The sequence below is a fragment of the Malania oleifera genome, chromosome 1, assembly GCF_029873635.1.
Source record: "Malania oleifera isolate guangnan ecotype guangnan chromosome 1, ASM2987363v1, whole genome shotgun sequence".
In the NCBI taxonomy this organism is placed as follows: Eukaryota; Viridiplantae; Streptophyta; class Magnoliopsida; order Santalales; family Ximeniaceae; genus Malania; species Malania oleifera.
The window spans coordinates 5054409-5075508 of NC_080417.1; the positions used below are offsets into that span (position 1 = coordinate 5054409).

At 34.7% G+C, this 21100-nt stretch overlaps 1 protein-coding gene across 1 annotated transcript in view; it reads left to right on the top strand.

Moving 5' to 3' along the window:
• The window catches only part of LOC131150630 (casein kinase II subunit alpha-like), a 30695-nt gene that overhangs the window by 6049 nt on the left and 3546 nt on the right, over positions 1-21100 (top strand). Inside the window, exon 4 of the mRNA XM_058101479.1 lies at positions 9190-9347. Coding sequence (XP_057957462.1) covers positions 9190-9347 — 158 coding nt within the window. The remainder of the gene's footprint in view (positions 1-9189; positions 9348-21100) is intronic.

Consider the following 21100-nt stretch of genomic DNA (forward strand, 5'->3'; position numbering starts at 1 on the left):
CCCTTCTGCTTGTATAATAGATCCAAGATATTGAAATGTATAAGTTTTATTAATTTCTTGATTATCAAGTTTAATCTTCTCTCCACTACTCATCCTTGCATTTACTAAAATTGCATTTCATATATTCTATCTTACCCCTACTCATCCTAAAACCTTTAAACTCTAAAGCGGTTTTTCAAAATTCTAACTTAGATTTTATTGCACTTCTACTTTCATCGTTTAAGACAGTGTGATTTGCAAACAATATATACCAAGGGATCTCATTTTGGATATTCTTAGTGAGTTCATCAATCACTAAAGTAAAAAGATAAGGACTCAAAGTAGAAGTTTGACGTACACCAATTGTAATTGGAAATTCTCTAGATTCTCTTACTGTAGTCCTAATTCTAGTCATTACTCTATCATACATTTGCTTAATGACCTCAGTATATCTACTGCATACCCCCTTTTTTCTAAGACCCACCAAAGAACATCCCTAGGTACTCTATCATATACTTTCTCAAGGTCCATAAAACCATATGCAAGTCCCTCTTCTTTTCTGTACACTTTTTCATTAATCTTCTTAAAAGATAAATAGCTTCTATTGTTGATCTCCTAGGCAACCCGGTGCACAGAGCTCCCGCATATGCGGGGTCCGGAGAAGGGGCAGACTACAATGGGTCTATAGTATGCAACCTTTCCTTGTATTTTTGCAAGAGACTGTTTCCACACCTCGAACCCGTGATCTCCAGATCACACGGCGACAACCTTACCATTGCGCCTAAGCTCCTAGGCAGAAAACCAAATTAATTCTTTAAAACTCTTGCTTCTAGTCTTATTCTTTGTTCAATTACCCTTTTCCAAAGTTTCATTGTATGACTCATAATCTTAATTTTGTGATAGTTATTAACAATTTTGAATATTGCCTTTGCTTTAGTCTAAAGGTTTTAATGTGCTTTTCCTCCATTCCTTTGACATTTTCTTGGTTCTTAGAATAATGTTAGTTAACCATATACTTTAATGTAGTAGCATTGGTTATTTTAAAATAATATAATTTTAATTTATATTATAGTAGGTTAAATTTATAAAGTAGAATTACTCAACAAGTCCTAAAGTTCTACTAAAATTTCCAATTCTTTCCCTAAAATTTAAATTGTGACATTTTGATACTTAAAATTTCAATTTCAGCTTTGAAGAGATTTGGGACTTAAACTAGCTTGAATATGAAATTAAAAGGATCAATTGTCACCAATTAAACTTTAGTGAATGAAGTGCAATTTAGTGAAGCTTCAGAGACTAGTCGTGGAATTTACTCTCTTAATATTATAAGTAAACATGCCATGTGTGTGCGCACGTGTTTGCAAGTGAATAATTTTAATTTATGTATTTAGATATTTAGATAATTCTAATATACTTTAGATGTTTTTTTTTTTTAAAAAAGTTGATAAATTATTTTCATAATCAAGTTTATAAGTTAAAAACAAAAATACTTGAAGGTATTGAATAAGAATTTATATTTTTTTTGCAATTAGAAAATACTGTTATCGCTTTAGAAAAATGAGGACATGACTTGATGTGGATACACAAATTAAATTTGTGTAATATCATATTTTAATATTTAAAAAAGCTAGGGAAACTAATTTGTTTAACATTATATTTAGATATATTAAAGATGACGAACATTAAAGTTAAAAAGGAAGTTTTATAGGACGGTTATAAGACTAACTATGCTATATACATGTTGGGAAACTAAGAAACAACAAATTCAAACAGTAGGAGTTGCTAACATGAGAATGCTAAGTTGGATGAGTGATGTATCATTAAAAGATAAATTAATGAATGGACATATTTGCTGCAAGTTGGGCATAGCACCAATAGAAGACAAGATAAGGGATGTGCAACTTAGATGGTTTGCGCATCTGCAATGTTGGCGGTTGGCCAAATAGTGCATTGGTGAGGAGCAAGCTAGTTATTGTTAATGGGGCAGGGGTAGGCATAAAATAGGTTGGAATATAATGTTGAGTAAGGATTTAATTCCCCTTAAGTTGGAGAAATTGTCCACACTCATATAAATTGATGGAAAAAGATTCATGTACTTGACCCCGTGGTGCAGGGGCAGCATCAAGGTTCTGTACTCATGGGAGAGATTAGAAGAAATAGAAGAGAGTAAGGGAGGGGGAGGGGGAGGGGGAGGGGGAGGGGGAGGGAGGAGATTACCAAGAGGGAACTGACGTTCAATTCCTATTCAAATTCATCAGTAATTCCTACATCATGGCTTTCTCACACTACTTATAAGAAAGCTTCTAAACACACGAAATTACCCATAAACCCCTAAAATTAAATTACATTACAAACATGCCCCAACATTACACAAATATTACAAACAAGCCCCCAAAATGCACATTAGACTGTACTAACTAAACTAAACACATAATAAACTACTAATTAAATCCAACAATTTTCAATACAATTCTTCTTTAAGTAGTCTCCAACATGGATCTTCCTAAAGTCTTGCTTCTTGTCCTACATCAACTCTCCCCCAGTTAGAAAAAAATTGGCCTCAAATTTTGAAATGTTGGAGGATCAAAAGGGAGCAGAAAACTTGGACTCTTTGAAAGCTAGCACTTGAATGAGACAAGAAACCATGTTCCATTGGCAGTACCATAGACTTGAATCGAGAAATAGCATCAATGAACTCATCGGGGATGACAACCTCTACAATAGAAATGTTTGAAGGACTTTGGATGTCTTTGAACACATTCATTGCTTTGCTTGTAGTGTCTTCAAGTTTTGTAATGTTGACATGATCAATAATCTCAAATTCTTTGTCCTGATAGAGCAGGTTTCAAAATGATTTTCTTTCCATTATAATGGAAGACGTGTGTGCTCGTCCTTGAGTCATACCCAAATCATCCAACCAAGGAGAACCAAGGAGTACATGACCAATCTTCATAGATATGATATCACACCAAACATTATCAAAATAGTCATCCATTTGGATAGGAGCCAAACATATTTCATAAACATATATTTTAGTGTGATCAATCCAAGATATGTCATGAGGCTTTGGATGGGGTTACGAATGAAGTTTCATATGAATAACTCTGTTTCTAGAAATCACATTCATAGGGCATCTTCCATCAAAAATGAATTTGCATACTTTTTCCCCATACTTAAAAAAGGTCTGGAATGACTTGATATTATGCTTAGAGTATGACAAAAGCCATTCGTTTTTCCAGTAAGCTGTCATCATATTGCTGGATTTATTCAAATATACTGCAACTATATATTGCCAAAAGCCTTAACACAATTTGCCCACAACCCTTGCACTTAATTTCTCAAAAACTGTCTTCAATTCATCTTTGATATTGGTTTTTGTGCTGAAATGAAACAAATTCACAAAGAAAACTCGCAAACACAGTGATGCGAGCTGATTTGTTATGCTGGCAGTGACAACTCAATGCTCCGAAGTGCTGATGGTACAATAATTCTAAAATTTCTTGTGTTTTGTGTCAAATTATCTTACCTGCTTGTATTATGTTGTCTCTGTGATCAAAATACCATGCTGCATATCAAAATATTGTGGAGAAAACACCAATTTCTCATAGCTGGGAGCCAATTTCTTGTGATTCTGGCTGCAGCAGGGGAGTCTGGCAGAAATCCACTTGCAGTCGCCGGGGCGTGGGGCGTGTGAGTCAGTGGCGGCGAATTTTTGGAAATGATTTTTGGGGTGAAGGGAGATCAATGAATGTGGAGTACAATGGTGTTGGTGGTGTGATTAGAAGAAATAGAAGAGAGGAAGGGAGGGGAAGGGGGTAGAGAGAGGATGTAGTAGGGGTGAACTCACATTCAAATCCAGTTCAAATTTATCAATAATTCCTGCATCATGGATTCATGGCTTTCACACACTATTTATAAGAAAGCCTCTACACACATGAAATTACAGATAAACCCCTAAAACTAAATAACATAACAAACATGCCCCAACATTGCACAAATATTACAAAAAAGCCCCTAAAATACACAATACTATACTAATTAAACTAAACACATAATAAACTACTAATTACACCCAGCAATTCTCAATACAGTTCTTCTTAAGTAGTCTCCAACATGGATCTTCTCAAAATCTTGCTTCTTGTCCCACATCACCTTGGCTTGGTTTTTTGTTGTTGTTGTCGTGCTCTATATACAAAATCTAACATTTTTTTATTTTCTTTTTATTTTGTAAAAAATCTCAACATATACCTTTTTTCTATTGAAAATGCAAATAAGTTCATTGTAGCTCTTTTTAAACCCAAATTCGTATTTTTTTGGGTAATTATTATTTTTATGAATAAAATAAAATAAAGGTGTATTACTGGTGAAGAAGTGTTGAAAGTGTGTCTAAAAAGTGCCTCAAAAGTGTCAAATATGGAAAATACATTTTTAAAACCATGGCCGTGCTTCTTATGAAATGTTGGATGCATTCAAGTGAAGTATCTAAAGAGTGTTACTGTTACTGATATGGACGAATATGGTAGCCTTATAGAAGTGATGATGCGAAATTGGTTTGTGGATACAAAATCTGTAGTTATTATAATAAACATATGTTGTTAAAATCAAAATCTAAGAAAGATTAAACATGTGTTTACCAAAATTTATTAGAAAATTTTAATTTTGTTATTAAAAAAATTCTAATAGAGTTATATCTAATGCCACTTTAAATCAATTGTTAATACCTTATTGTATTACACATTCGCACATATCTTGATTTGATATTTATAATATTAACTAGTAAATCAACTTGTTCTTAAAATTGAAATTCCAAAAAAATATATATTATAGACCAAGATATCAAATGAGACAATCTTTATGTACACAAAATAGTAAAATAAAGTTATTAATGCTATATTGTGTTATTATGTTTAAATATATTAGGTTATTAGAATAAATACAGGGATACTGTGTTTTAAAAGTTTAAACACAGTTATAAACATAATATTTTGTTATGTGATATGTATGTCTAGTGTATTAAAAAAAAAGTTGAGGGGTATCTGATGCAGGACAGTGACAAGAAAGAGAACAGATAGAGAAACAAGCGGATAAGAGAGAAAATAGGGAGATAAGAGAAAGAGAATCGAAAGAGAAACCAAAGAAGAGGAAGAAGAAGAAAGAAGAAGGAAGAAAGAGATGTGAGAAGAAGGAGAGAGAGAGAATCAGACGTGAGGGGGAGGGGGGAGAGAGGCTTCTGTGAGATAGAAACATGAAATTCAACAAATCATCTAAAGTCCTTCAACCTTACATCATAAGCTTATATTTGCAGACAACTAAGAAACCTCAAAGATAAAACTATCCAAAATTACAAAATAATTCTGGAACCATAAAAAAATCATAAAATAATCCCAATTTAATTAAAAATTACTAAAATAAACAAATATTCCTAAACTGATATAAATCCCTAATTCCATAAAATCTACCCCTTCAATAAAACTGTTTGAAAGGCGGCAAAAGTAGTCCTCCATCACTATCATTGTCCCAAAAAATGTTGTTTTTTTTTTTTTGAGAAAAATGCAAAATATTTGCCTTTTTATAAAACTTTTTAAAAGGCGGCAAAAGCAGTCCTTCGTCAATCTATCATTGTCTAGAAGAATGTATTTTTTTAGAAATCATGTAAGGTCTTGTCTTTTTATAAAAAAATTGTAGTTTTTTAATTTTATATGATGTGCATGTGGCGTTTTTAATATGTGAGATTGCAATAATTAATTTTAAAATTTTTTTGAATGGATAAAATAATTTTTTTTTTTATAAATTTTAATTTTTTATAGGAACAATATTAGCTCTTTTTGGTTTGTGTCATTCTTTAATTTACAAAATACTGAAATAACTTTAATTTACATGTTAAGTGGTACAAGAGGAATTGGGAGCAAAATTCACTAGTTTTGGTATACAATTCCTGAATGTATTAGTCGTTAAATATTTATATAATAGATTGTGATACATTAACTAAACCTTTATGGCTATTGCTCTTTGTTCGCTTGATGGTCAGTTATTGAGTTTCTCCTAATTTCAAATGAATTTGACTTTTGTTTTGAACGGTATTTATAGGTTTATGATTTTATTTCAAATATTAATCTTTGGCAAGTAACATTATTGTTATTTCTGTCTCCAAAAATCATGTACGCTGTACAATTTTGGATTTTGGTGCGTAAGTCATTGTTGTTCACAAAAGGAAAAAATGTCAGGTTATTGTTTATCTTAATTGTAACTTTAAAATAGTTATGTCAGAGGGGTTTACTTGCTCTACATTTTTATGTATAAAATTTTCTGTATTTAGCATTTTCATAAATTTTCTTTTCTTTTATTTTTAACTGAATGTTTAGTGATCTAATAACTGCTTTTTTTATTCACTTAGTTGTAAAATTAGTGAGTTTCTTCTAATTTCACATAAATTTGACCTTTGTAGGTTTACAGTTTTATTCTTAGTATTTATTTTTGATTAGTCAAGTTATTGCTTATGCTAATGATATTATACACTTTGTAATAGTTTGAGAAGATGCCAAAAAGGTATACCTATTTTATTTTTTATAAACGATAAATCTTCTTTATTTAGCATTTTTAGATGATTAGTTGATTATTATTTTTTAAATCAAATGAATTTTATTTTAAGCTAAAATCTTAACTTATCTAAAATGAACTTCCTAAATACAAAATTATCTAATTTTAGTTTAAATTTATTTCTCATTTAGGAATGTTATGTCTTACTTTTAAAAGAGAAGGATATTTTTATCTACGAAGTAATTCACACTATTTATACTTTTATATACAATATAGACCACAATTTATTCTTAAAAATATTATGTCAGTGCTTGATAATAATATATAGACAAGGCTTGCTGCTGCTGATGTTTATAACGGGATCTTACATGGGATTGCTAGAAGGATTGGCAGGATAGGATCAAGGATTATGAGATTCTGCTAGCGATATAAAATATTTAAAAATGCATTTTTCTGTTATTTTTCTTAAATTTAAATATTATAAACCTGATAGATTGTTTGCTAAGTGTTCAAGACTTGGAAAATAACAAGTAGCTCATATGGTAGAGTTCTCATATAACAAAAAATCAGGTGTTAAAGAAATGTTGTGATCCTTACTTGGCCAAACTAACTTGTAATGAAAAAAGGAGTAAATACTTATATAAAAAAATAAAAAATATATAATTTTATAACACCAGTTAGTCATCAAACTGCTATATAACATAAACAACTAGTATATGTGTAGCAAACAAATGACAAAAAAGAAACTATCAAGCTAGCTCAACATTCAAGTCAATATTTGGTTCATTTGTATGACAGAGATCATGTGTGACTTCATCAAGCTCATCATTAAAATCATCACCATCGTCATTATTATTGTGAAATGCATTGGTGTATTATATATTTGCTATTCTGCTCATCCTCAACCCAAGTACTAATGTTGGAAGTTTGAATAACTTAATGAGCATCAATCTAAAAATAATTTTTATTCCATTATTTTGTTTATATTATATAAAGCAAAATCGCTTCTAAATTATCCATTCCTGGTACAAGTTATATAGTGCAAACATCAAGCCTAAAGTTGAGTTATTAATGAAAAATTTTATATGTAATGTGTTGTTTGATTTTACGATCCTATTGTGATCCTACCAGTAACACTATGATACTACTACAGTTCTACCAATTTGCAATGCCATATAGGATTGGGATTGTTTTGGTAAAGTAGAATTGGAGATCTTGATTTTAACAACTATGTTATAAGATACTGTACATTATTATATCATCTATGAATATAATAGGAAAAAAAACACAATCAATAATGAAATATAATATAATATTATCACAACATAATAGTAGTAGTATTTTATTTTTTTTATTTTTTATTTAAAAAATTTTAGTCTACAATATGGTGTGATAGTAATATATTTAGGGGTTATTTTTGTCATACGCGGTTAAATATTGGGGACATTTTACGGGAATAAAAGACTCCCAAGGCTGAGCATGAGAATAGGATCCCCATGTTTTGTGGGAGTCATTTATTCCTAGGGAATGTAAGTTTGTGCCACCAACCATATGTGAGAATCCTGCGAATCAAACAGTACCATTGAGAAATCTTTTGATGCAAGTTAGTTCTTGTTTCATATTTTTCATTTCATTTGGTCCTAGAAGATGCTTTTTGCTCCTTCCTTTTTGTTTCATTTTAAAAAAAATAATTTTATAATTGTTTTTTGATGTAAGACGAGGAAAAACAACCATTAATGGTTGGAAATAGGTTTAATGTGTACCAGATGAGTTGTCTGTGAAAGTTGGATGTTGCTAAGCAAAACATAAAGAAAAAATGCATTATTTAGTGTCAATGCAAATCACTTTTATCGCCTTTGTGAAAGCTCAAAGATGACTGAATTTTTTTTTTTTCCAATCCAATCAGGCATGTGATTTTTAGGAAAATTTAACTTGAAAAATTTTGACCAGAAAAACACCTAGAAAAAGGAAAGCATATTGTAACTGATTATATACTCTGATAAATGAGTCTACTAAGGCTTTTTGGCCTTTGGTGTGGGTTTCATTAGACTGGGCCAGATTGAACATAGTTTTGTTTCGCTATTGACTTACTCTTGATTTTTCTAATGGGACTTTTTTTAAGCAAGTGAAGCAATGCTAAAATGTTCATGTTCAGTACATATATGAATGGAAGGTTAATGTTCATTATGTTCCACTTGTTTTATCAATATCTTTATAATGGTTAAAATCATTAAATTAGAAAAAAATATGCGTTATGAGTGGAATTTTTTTAAAAAAAATAATGCCCTTCTTCATTGACCTTTTAAGCTTCAACCATTCATTTGAATGATGTAACAGGGGCTATCATTATGCTTATGTATTTGGTGATCCTTATTAGCCTTAAGCATTCTCTTTTGTCATGGATGTAGCATACTTTTTTTTTTTGGCTAGACTGATGAAGCATACTTGAGGGAAGTTATATCATTGTCTAAGCTTGGAGTAGGGTTGTCTTACAAGATAGCATATGCATGGTTTTTTTAAAAAACAAAGCAATATCAGGTTTCTTGTTTTTATTTACCTTTAGAAAGGAAAGCTGGCATGATAATCCACCTCTCCCACTAACTTTCATCAATAAAAATTGTTGAACTTGTTTGCTTAGTAGAAATTTCATGTGTTCTGAAACTTTATATGCAGGCATTAGATTACTGCCACTCACAAGGTATCATGCATCGAGATGTGAAGCCCCATAATGTAATGATTGATCATGAGCAGCGCAAGCTACGTCTCATAGATTGGGGGCTTGCAGAGTTCTATCATCCTGGGAAAGAATACAATGTTCGTGTTGCTTCAAGGTTGGTTTTCTTCCCACTGGTTTCTTGGAAGCACCTAATAATAATGATCCTTATGTTATTGTAACTGTTTCTTCTCTCTTCCAAAATGCTGTCATACTTTGTTTATCTTTTTTTGTTTGCACACTATATCCCTTTCACCTCTGGGCATCTAGAGTTTTATCCAATTGTAGTATTTCAACCATTGATTCCTTAGGGCCTGCTTGGTATCGTTGTTGTTTTCGGTTTTTTGTTTCTGTTTCTGCATAGTGAAGAAACATATTATAAGAATGCATTTATTTTTATTGCCAGTTCTGAAAATTTTGCCAGAACTTTTAATATCTAGAAATAGTTATTTTGTATTAAATCATTCATTTTATACACTTCTAAATCAAAATTTTTAAAAAATGATCATATAAATTTAAAATATAATTAAAATGAAAATATACATAAATTTCAAAAAAATAATAATTAAGTCAATTACAAAATATTCACTATTTTTCAATTGTCATGTCCAATAAAATTTGTATTGTGAAGTAAATTTTGGAAGTGTAAAAAATAAGTGAAATAATTATAATAATTTTTATTTTTACTATAGTATTTTTAATGTGTATTATTTGCATTTTTATTATTTTAATCATACTTTTGTAATATTATTTGATTTAAAGATGAAAATGAGAATTTTTTAATTAATTTTTAAATTTGTTTTAGTTTTATAAATATTAACCAAACAGGTAGCTGGTTTCTGGCTTTTAGTTTCTGTTTACGGTTTTTGATTTTTGTTTGTAGTTTTCGTTGCGCTGTAATTTTTGACACTCATACCAAATGACCCCTTAGTTTTTTTGCTATTTCAGAGCTTGGTGCATTTTGAAGTGCATAATGTGGTTGCTTACTAAATATTTAACTCAGCATAGCGAAGGTTTCTCTAAATAAATATAATAAAATTGCTTACTTTTTCTATTTATTTTATTTATTACTATTTTGAGATTTGATTTGTTTGGCATTTTCATTTTTTTTCTTGGATTTTTAAAACTGAATACCTTCAGGGGATTACGTATTTTTTTTATTCAATTTAAAAAAATTGAATATTTTTGGGAGATTGGATCCACTTTTGTTAAATTGGGTTGTGAACAATTGCAATCTTGATGTCTAAGACCCAGTTCATGTAGAAAGGTTCAGTTTTAATTTACAAGATTGTAGTGGTTATAAGTCTTACATTATAATTTTGGAGGTACACTTCAGAATTTGGTGGTTTTGATATGAATAGGAATGAAGGAATGTTGCAAATCTTGCAAGTTAAGCAGGATTTGTTTGCCATAAGCACATTTGTTATGTGTTTGAGTAAGTTTGATTCATTGGATAGAAGTCAGGGGCAGTTTGGTATCATTGTTATAAAATTATGGAAATGAGAACTAGAGACAAAAAAAAATCAGAAGTAGAAGCTAAAAACTTAAAACTGGCAACTTGGTTAATATTTTCAAAACTAAAACAAAGCCGGCCAAGGGGTCACCCCTGCAAGAAGGCTAAAGCCCTTAAATTAAAACAAAGCTCGATCCGTTGCTTGTTGCAATCGTAGATTATCAACGTTAACTCAAATGTGTAGCCATAATCTATTTCTTTACTGTTAAGCCAAAAACAGAAAAATGCAAAACAACCCTTCAAGTTTTGTGCGCTATTAAAAAAATTATGAATGAGTGAAAAATCTCAGCAATAGTTTGAAAATAGACATAGCTGATATTTGGATTAAGAACAGATGCATGGCAAGACAAATGAGGGTAGGTGTCATAGAGTCGAAGTTTTCATAGCACACCTTGACACTGTGATGGCACCAAGTCTCACTTGGTTAAGCCAATTAAACAGAGTCAAATTTGTTGGTGAGGCCTGCGAGTGTGTAACAAGAGAATGACATACAAAAGGCAACGATATTACAGGAGCAACACCTCCCAACCTTAATCAAAGACAAAGATCACATATTCATAACATGTGCGGGAACATCATGCACGAATTCCCTCTGATGTTCCATGCGACCCACATGTCATATTTATACTGATGACACCCCCAACTGTCTTGGGTCAACAATTGACAACCCCATTTGCCTGGGTTGTGTTCTACATAACCAACATATGCCAACAAGGTATAACCGAATATTTCTACAATTCTGTGGCTAGAAACATTGCTTTATGTCAACCCCCAAGTTATCCCTTTAGACAATCATGCATGTCAGCCCCTACAAGGAACTATCAAGTAACCGCCTTGCCTGGTCAACAGTTCAACACTGCAGCCTCCGTCATTGATACCGCACACAGCCTGTGGTCAACACCATGTGTCATGCATGATTTCACTTTAACCATGACATATCCCACAAATAAGCTAGCACCATATGTCAATGAGGCACTTGACATATACCTGAGCAACCATCCGGCATGCCAACTGAAACCGCCATTGTAGCAATTCTGTCAAAGACCATGGCTCCAACCATGTCCATCTTTGACCAGGTTGAGTAAGCAACTCAGCACCTATGTGCTCCCTCCTTAACAACATAGAGTGTCAATTCATCGAATGCCACAGGATAATCCATGGCTGGCCATCTCGTGCTATTACCTTGGCACATGAGTTTACAACTCTACATGCCATGGCATGCCAATGGTGATCAAGGGTATGACAGTAGGATTATATTGAATACTAGTTGGAGGGGCACATGATTGCACGTGCCCAACTCAATGCTTAAAGGTACATATTATTATTATTATTTTATTTCTTGCTGAAAAATGTTCTTCCTTAGATTTATCATTGATTTTGGCATATAAAAAATCACACAAGACAATACTAAAGGGCACAAGTATTTACAAATATTTGAAAATTTTAATTGATTAGGACTATGTTTGGGATGCAAATGAAAATAGTTCATTTCATTTGTAAATGAATTGATAAGTGGAATCGTTTGCGGTGTATGTATAGGATACTATATGTTAAAATGTGGTCACATTTGGAACTTGATTTAGCAAGAACTAATTGTTATCTCTATTTTGTGAATTCATTTGCCAAGCTTATCAATTTTGATTGGATTTGTTATAAGAGGACTCAATTTTTTAGATTTTTTAAAGTAAAGATTACAATTCATTGGTTTGCATGCTTCCAAACAAAGGTAAAATGGATTCGTAAATGAATGTTGCAAATTTTATGAAAATTCACTTATTTCAAAGAGTATATTTTATTGAATTTCTAAATTACTGATTTTTGTAATTGTTTTCTGCATTAAACTGGAGCATGGTTGAATTTATGACAGTAACTTGAATCTTCCGAGATCTCAGAAAATCAGTTTGGTTTTATGCCTAGGAGGTCTACCACAGAAGCTATTTATCTTTTAAGAAGATTAATGGAAAAGTTTAGGGAAAAGAAGAGGGACTTGCATATGATATTTATTGACCTTGAGAAAGCATATGCTAGGATACCTAGGGAAGTTCTATGGTAGGTTTTAGAAAAAAAAGGTGTATGTTGTAGGTATAATGATGTCATTAAGGATATGTACGATGGAGTAATGACTAATGTAAGGACTATAGATGGAGAAACTAGAGAATTTCCAATTACCATAGGTGTACATCAAGGATCTGCTTTGAGTCCTTATCTTTTTGCTTTAGTGATGGACCAATTGACTAAGAGTATTCAAAAGGAGGTTCCATGGTGTATGTTGCTTGCAGATGATATTGTATTAATTGATGAAACTAGGGACGAAGTAGAGGCCGAGTTAGAATTATGGAGAGAAACTTTGGAATCTAGAAGCTTTAGGATAAGTGGAAATAAAACAAAATATATGAAATGTAATTTTAGTAATGATAGGAGGAATATTGGAGACAAAGTTAAACTTGATGATGAAGAAATAAATAGCACTTGTAGATTTCGATACCTTGGATCTATTATGCAAGTTGAAGGAGAAATTGAAGATGATGTAACGCATAGAGTTAAAACAAGTTGGGTAAAATGGAGAAGTGCTTCAAGTGTGCTCTGTGATTGTAGAATACCCTTGAAATTGAAAGGGAAGTTTTATAGGACAGCTATAAGACCAGTTATGCTATATGGATTGGGATGTTGGGCGACGAAAAAACGTAATATCCAAAAATTAAAAATTGCCGAGATGAGAATGCTTAGATGGATGAGTGGTATAACATTGAAAGATAAATTAAGGAATGAACATATTCGTGGTAAGTTAGGTGTAGCTCCTATAGAAGATAAGATAAGGGAGGGACGACTTAGATGGTATGGACACTTGCAACGTAGGCCACATAGTGCACCTGTGAGGAAGAGTGACTTAGTTACTGTGGGGGACAGTAGAAGGGGTAGGGGTAGACCTAAAATAACTTGGGAGGAAATAGTGATTAAGGATTTAATATCCTTGAATCTATCAAAAGAAATGGTCCATGATCGCATAAATTGGCGGAAAATGATTCATATAGCCGACCCCACTTAGTGGGACTATGGCTTGGTTTTGTTGTTGTTATTGTTGTTGTAACTTGAATCTTCTGGGCTTTATTTTGTTTTTGTATGAGCTACTGAACATAACTTATTGAGATGTAAATAGTTTTTTGTATGCTCTATGAAATTCTTTGAGGTTCGCAACATCTATTAAGCATTTCTTTTTTCCCTTTGGCAGAAAGTTTCTACATATGAGCCTTGGTTCTTGTTGCCTATGGTTGATTTTGAGAATTGGAAGACTGAGCTTAATTTTGTTTTTCTCAAATATTTTAATGTTGATTTTTGCATCTAGATGTTATAACTTGGTATGAAGAAAGCATAATATCAAATTATTTTTTTTTCAAAAGGTCATGAAAATGCACATCAATAAATATATAATGAGAGAAAAAAAAATTATCAAGAAGAAGCTTGTTGGGTTTGTGGCTCATATTTTGAGTGGAATGCATGCGGAGGCATTCTTGTCTCAGGAGGAGCCTAAGAATGTCAATGAGGCCATTGAGGATGAATCATGGGTATTGTCGATACAAGAAGAGCTTAATGAATTTGAGAGGAACAAAGTATGAACCTTAGTTCCTAGACCTGATGATCACATTGTTATTAGAACCAAATGAGTCTATAGGAACAAAAAGGATGAAAGTGGAATAGTGGTTAGAAACAAAGTTAGACTAGTAGCCTAAGGGTATAACCACGAGGGAGGTATAGACTTTGAGGAAACATATGCTTCTGTGACTAGGATGGAAGTCATTCGTATGTTATTAGCGTATGCTGCTTTTAAGAATTTCAAATTATATTAAATGGATGTCAAAAGCGTCTTTTTAAATGGCTACATCAATGAGGAGGTGTATGTGGAACAACCTCCAGGATTCGAGTACCATAAATTTCCTAATCATGTTTATCGATTGACTAAGGCCTTGTATGGATTAAAGCAAGCTCCTAGAGTTTGGTCTGAGAGGCTTAGTGGTTTTCTATTAGAAAATGGGTTTGCCAGAGGGAAGATAGACACAACACTATTTATAAAGGCTAAAAATGATAACATGCTTCTAGTACAAATCTACGTAGATGACATCATTTTTGAAGCTACAAATGATGAGTTGTGTAATGAGTTTGCCAAATGTATGCAAAATGAATTTGAAATGAGCATGATGGGTGAACTTAATTTCTTCCTTGGACTTAAGATAAAACAGGCTAAATATGGAACATTCATATGCCAATCAAAATATGTTAGAGACTTGCTCAAGAAATTTAATATGGAGGATGGTAAAATCTTAGGAGCACTTATGAGCTCCTCCACGAAGTTAGACAAAGATGAGCAAGGTATACCTGTAGATGTCAAACTCTATTGTGGCATGATTGGTAGCATGTTGTACCTAAGTGCTAAGAGGCCTAATATTATATTTAGTGTTTGTATGTGTGCTAGATTTCAAGTTGCACCTAAAAAGTCTCACTTGTTAGCAGTTAACAAGATACTTAGATACCTTATTGAGACTATTGAACTAGGATTATGGTATCCTAAGCATACCTTTTTTGAGATTGTTAGTTATTCAGATGCTGACTTTGCCAGTAGTAAAGTAGATTGAAAGAGCACTGGTGACACTTGTCATTATTTAGGACAATCTTTTGTTTCTTGGTTCTCCTAGAAGCAAAGCTTAGTTGCACTGTCCACAGCCGAGGTTGGATACATAGCGGTTGGGAGTTGTTGTGCTCAAACGCTTTATATGAAACAACAACTCACGTACTATGGATTGCACTACGACACGATTCCCTTAAAATATGATAACACTGGTGCAATTAATATCTCAAAGAACCCCATATCACATTCATGAACCAAACACATAGAAATTAGACATCATTTTATTTGTGACCATGTGCAAAAGGAGGATGTGGCACTCGAATTCGTGTGCACTAATGAACAATGGAAAGCACCGTGAAGCGAGGAACAAGAGAGAAGTTTGTAGGAAGGCAATCGTCGCTGGTTTACTTGATGGTTTGAGGGTCTAACCATTGACGGTTTGAGTGTAACTGTCGACGGTTTCAGGCAGAATGCAGGGAATTCTTCTCAGCTTCAAGCTGTGGACGGTTACGCTCGCACACGTCACCGAATTTCGAATCGGAGATTAGTCGATTGGGAGATTTTGGAGGATTTTCCTCCGAGGGGATCGCTACAGAAGTGTTTCTGATATAGTAGAAGTCTTCTGTACGCATAGGGTTCGTATATAATCATATTTTGTAACCCTAATTGCAAGCTTGACATTATTGATAGTGAAAATTTAGTTGCTGCTCCCATGGATGTAGGCAAATTGTCGAACCAAGTAAATCTTGTGTCTTGATTATTGCTTTCGTTTATTCTCATTGTTGAGTGATTGCTTTTTTTCATATTGTTTATCATTGAGTGATTGCATTGCTTGTTTTGTGATTGTTTCGTGAGTTTGTGTGAGGCTTCCGCTGCGCGCACTCAGCACCAAGAATTGGTATCAAAGCTATTGGTTCACAATGGCCTGGATTTCTTCTGCGAGGTTCGATATTAATAAGTTCGATGGAATGGGAAATTTCGGACTTTGGTAGAGGAGGGTGAAGGACTTACTAGTGCAGTAAGGTATGGTGAAGGCTCTGTACGGGAAGAAGCCAGAAAGCATGGACGACGCAAGTTGGAAGGAGTTGGAAGCAAAAGCTATGTCCACTATTAGGTTATGTCTGGCCGATGACGTGTTGTATCACGTCATGGATGAGGAATCGCCGACAGCAGTTAGGCCAAAACTGGAGCGTCGGTACATGTCCAAGTCATTGACAAACAAGTTGCATCTTAAGCAAAAACTAGATTGGCTTGAGATGGCAAATGTTTCGGACTTGACTCAGCACATCAACACATTCAATCAGATCATTAGTGATTTGAGGTGAGTTGATGTGAAGTTCGAGGAAGAAGACAAAGCTTTGATGCTGCTAAATTCCCTACCTACGTCACCTACGTATGAGAATCTGGTTACGACTCGGACATGGGGGATGTAGGGAATTAACACGAAATTCTCAGATCTTGTGAGAAACAAAAATAGAAAAACAATCCACACCAAAGAAAAATAATCACACACAAAAGACAATTTGGTTCGGCAATTTTGCCTACGTCCACGGAGTTGCAGGAATTTCACTATGATCAGGAAGAAAAATAGAGAGTGAGGCTATACAATGTTTTCTCTCTCGCTCTCAAAATGACGGCCAAGCCTAATTACCAAAAAATAATAGTTTTATATGCTGCGCATAGGGTTCCCAATGGGCTACAAAACGGGCCATCTTCCGGATCAAACGCAATTAGGCTCCACAAAGCCCAACAGGGGAAAGAAGCCCAACAGGGGAAAGATACCGTGGAGTTGGAAGATATCATGAGTGCATTGTTGGGGTTCCATCAGAGGAAGAAGGCCAGTGATGAGAGCTTACAAGGTGAAGGCCTCGTGGCGAAGGGTAATTAGGATCGTGGGAGAGATAATCCTGGAGTAGATCTAGTAGTAATAAAATTCAATCACAATCTTGGAGGAGGAAGGACGTTGGCTGTTTTAAGTGCGAGAAAATAGGGCACATAAAATCGGAGTGTTCAGAGTGGGAGAAGGGGAATGCAAAAACTCAAGAGGGTTTGTCAAAATCTGCTAATGTAGTGGGAGAAGGAGACTTAGGGAGCAATGATTGTGAGATGCTTTCTGTTTCATTGGGTTCAGAACGCCTCACAGATTCTTGGATCTTAGACTCGGGATGTTCTTTTCACATGACGCCCAACATACTCTGGTTCATCTCTTACAAATTGGTGAGTTCTGGTTCCATTCTGATGGGAAACGATGCTGTCTGCAAAGTTATCGAAATGGGTGATATCAGAATCAAGATGTATGATGGTCTGTTAAGGACTTTATATGGTGTAAGGCATGTACCTGATCTATCGAAGAATGTGATATGATTGGGCACTTTGGATTGTAACGGGTATAGTTATAAGTCTAAAAATGGGACAATGAAGGTGTTTAAAGGCGTTTTGATGGTGATGAATGGACAGAGGTTAACGGGGAATCTCTATACACGACTGGGTAACACAGTTGTAGGTGGAGTTGCATCTGAAAGTTCTGAGTCAGATAATAGAATTTTGTGTAAAACAACCACACACAAAACGGAGGGTATTCTTAACTACATTGTTTTGGATGTTTGGGGACCGGTGAGGATAACATCACAGGTTGGACATTGGTACTTCGTGAGTTTATCACGAAAGGTCTGGGCGTACCTCATGCAGCACAAGTTGGAGATGTTTGCCAGATTTAACTTGTGGCTGAGGTGGAGTATTAGACTAGGAGAGAGTTCCTCAGGTCAGACATTGGAGCTGAGTACGCTGGTATTTAAGGAGTATTGCGAGCATGGCATGGTGTATGTAGGGCTTGCAAGGAACTTCTTGGTAAAGTCATCGAGTATAGCGGGTTTCTCGATTAATCGATCGCCAAGGGTATCACTAGATGGAAGAGTTGTAGGAGAGGTTTGGACAAGTTATGCGGTAGACCACTCTGGTTTGAGAGAGTTTGGAGGTCTAGTCATGCATGTTTCTAGTGAGGTGAGATTTATGTTTGGTGCAATGTTCGGACGGTACATCTTTCTAGGGTATAAGAAAGGTGGATTCAAGTTGGGTGATCTAATGGCAAATAGGGTGGTGATCGGGTGGAGACATGATTTTTGGTGTTAAAGGCATGGTGCGACGTATTCAGGTAGGTGAAGAGAAACGGGTGTCAGAAAGCTGCAGCAGCAATGAGCATGTTGTGCTAGAGTTGGAGACTTAGGGCAGAAGTGCAAGGAGCTCTAGATCAAGAGACCAGCAGTATCACAGTATAAACAGTAGTAGAAAGGAGATTGTGATGCAGATGAAGTTACAGACTCAGGGCAGAGATGACATTGGTTATAATGCAGGGAGTTCAAACTCAAGAGACGAGCAAGATTACAATGGGCTTAGATGCACTGTTAGGCTACTGCCCAGGTATAAATTTGATGATTTGATGACTTATGCATTCATTACTACCAGGAAGGATCCTACTACCTTTCAGGAGGCAATGCACGACCAAGAGAAGGGGGTAGGTGGATAGACACCATGGTGGAGGAGATGAAGTTACTGTATAAGAATCAGACCCTGGGGGGGGGGGGGGTTGGTGGAGCTCGCAGAGGGGGAGATGGTGATAGGATGCAAGTGGACAATTATTTTATTGTTTTATGCAAGTGGACATGGAGGCTTTGGGTGCAACCAAGAGGATTCTTGGGTTGGAGATTCGCAAGTATAAAGCCATAGAGAGATTGAGATTATCTTAGGGTGGCTTTGTGGTCATAACTGCAGGGAGATGGTGGTTATCTCAGGGGGTACATTGGTGGCGAATCAAAGTAAACATTCTACCACTCAAGTACTCAAGGACAGACGGTGATGTTTGGGACATTTTAAAGGTTTCCTACGCCAGTGCAGTGGGGTACTTCAGCGGGCAATAGAGTGATCCGTCAGTCGTGAGATTTGTGGAGGATGCAGACTACACAGGGGACTTGGATGATAAGAGACCTACAATAGGGTGTGTTGTGGGAAGGCCTAATTGTTGGAAGTCCACGGTACAGTCTCAAGTTGTGCTAGTTACAACTGGATCGGAGTTCTTGGCAGTGGTTGAGGCTGGCAGGGTGGCATTGTGGTTTAAAGGAACATTCAAGGAGCTAGGTGTTTAGCTAGGTGGAGTTCTTGTTACCATGGACAAGTTCAAGCATTGCTTGGACTTGGTTTACGTCTCCAGGTGTTAGACGGGAGGAGGTCCCAATCTACTGGCCCAGGTGGAGTAGCGGGGTTATGCTTTTGGATTTTTCCTAAGTGGTGAATATTCGCCAAGGTGGAGATTGTTGGGTTTGTGGCTCATATTTTGAGTGGAACGCATGCATTGGGAAAGCATTGTGAAGCGAGGAACAAGAGAGAAGTTTGCAGGAAGGCAATCGTCGCCGATTTACTTGACGGTTTGAGTGTAACCGTCGACGATTTTAGGTAGGATGCAGGGAATTCTTCTTGGCTTCAAACCATTGACAGTTTGCTCTAAACCATCGACGGTTATGCTCGCACACGTTACGGAATTTTGAATCAGAGATCAGTAGATTGAGAGATTTTGGAGGATTTTCCTCCGGGGGGATCGCTACAGAAATGTTTTAGATATAGTAGAAGTTTTCTATATGCATAGGGTTCATATGTAGTCATATTTTGTAATCCTAGTTGTAAGCTTGACATTATTGATAGTGAAAATTCAGTTGCTGCTCCCGCGGACGTAGGCAAATTGCCGAACTATGTAAATCTTGTGTCTTTGATTATTGCTTTGGTTTATTCTCATTATTAAGTGATTGCTTCTTTCGTATTGTTCATCACTGAGTGATTGCATTGCTTGTTTCGTGATTGTTTCGTGAGTTTGTGTGAGGCTTCCGCTGCGCGCACTCGGCACCAACAAAGCTCACATTAAAACGCATTTAAAAGAAGATATGTGCTATTTTCCTTTTTCATTTTAAATTTTGCTTCTCGTTTCCTTAAAACAAGTTTTGTTACATCCTTAAATGTCCCTATTATAGCTATTCATTGATTATAACATAAATGTCAGTCCTTAAGGTTATATGAGAACAGCCTTGATCATTATTATTATCATCTAAAGTCTTGGTATCACTATCTAAGAAGGAAAAATGCCTAGTTATGATTTTTACGTCGTTATTCATGTCTATCTTCAGGGATCTAAGTTCTTCATGCCCACCATCTCCTAACAAGAAACTTGCTACTTGGAAAATTGGAAATTTCTTTAACAATATAACCCTTCCCTCCCCTAATAGGCAACTCAAAAGTCCATGTACTGAACATTGCTTTGCACAATATTTATTTTCAAAGTTTTTCATAATTGACTAACCCATTTAGATAATAAGTACCTGACTAATCCCAAAAAAGGAACTTGGACTTGTGTAGCTGTCAACAAAAGTATGACTTGACTACCTGTTGGTTGAATCACCCTTTTAAATAACTTCAAATGCCTGGTCCCAAAGGAAAGGAAAATCTATTATTGAACTACTTGTTTATGTATTTTATTTATAACCATTAATTTTTATTTTTTTTTTAAATTGCAAAAAACAGAAAGGGTTTTCAGGCTCAATTATTATGAACCATAAACACATGTGTATAGAATTTTTGACTAAATTAGGGGTCTCAAACAATTTTCAAGAATGCGGGCATTTAGAGTATAGAATTGGGCATGCAGCGGCATGTAGCAGAAATTCGTATTTTCAAATTTTGAACTCTTTTTTATTTT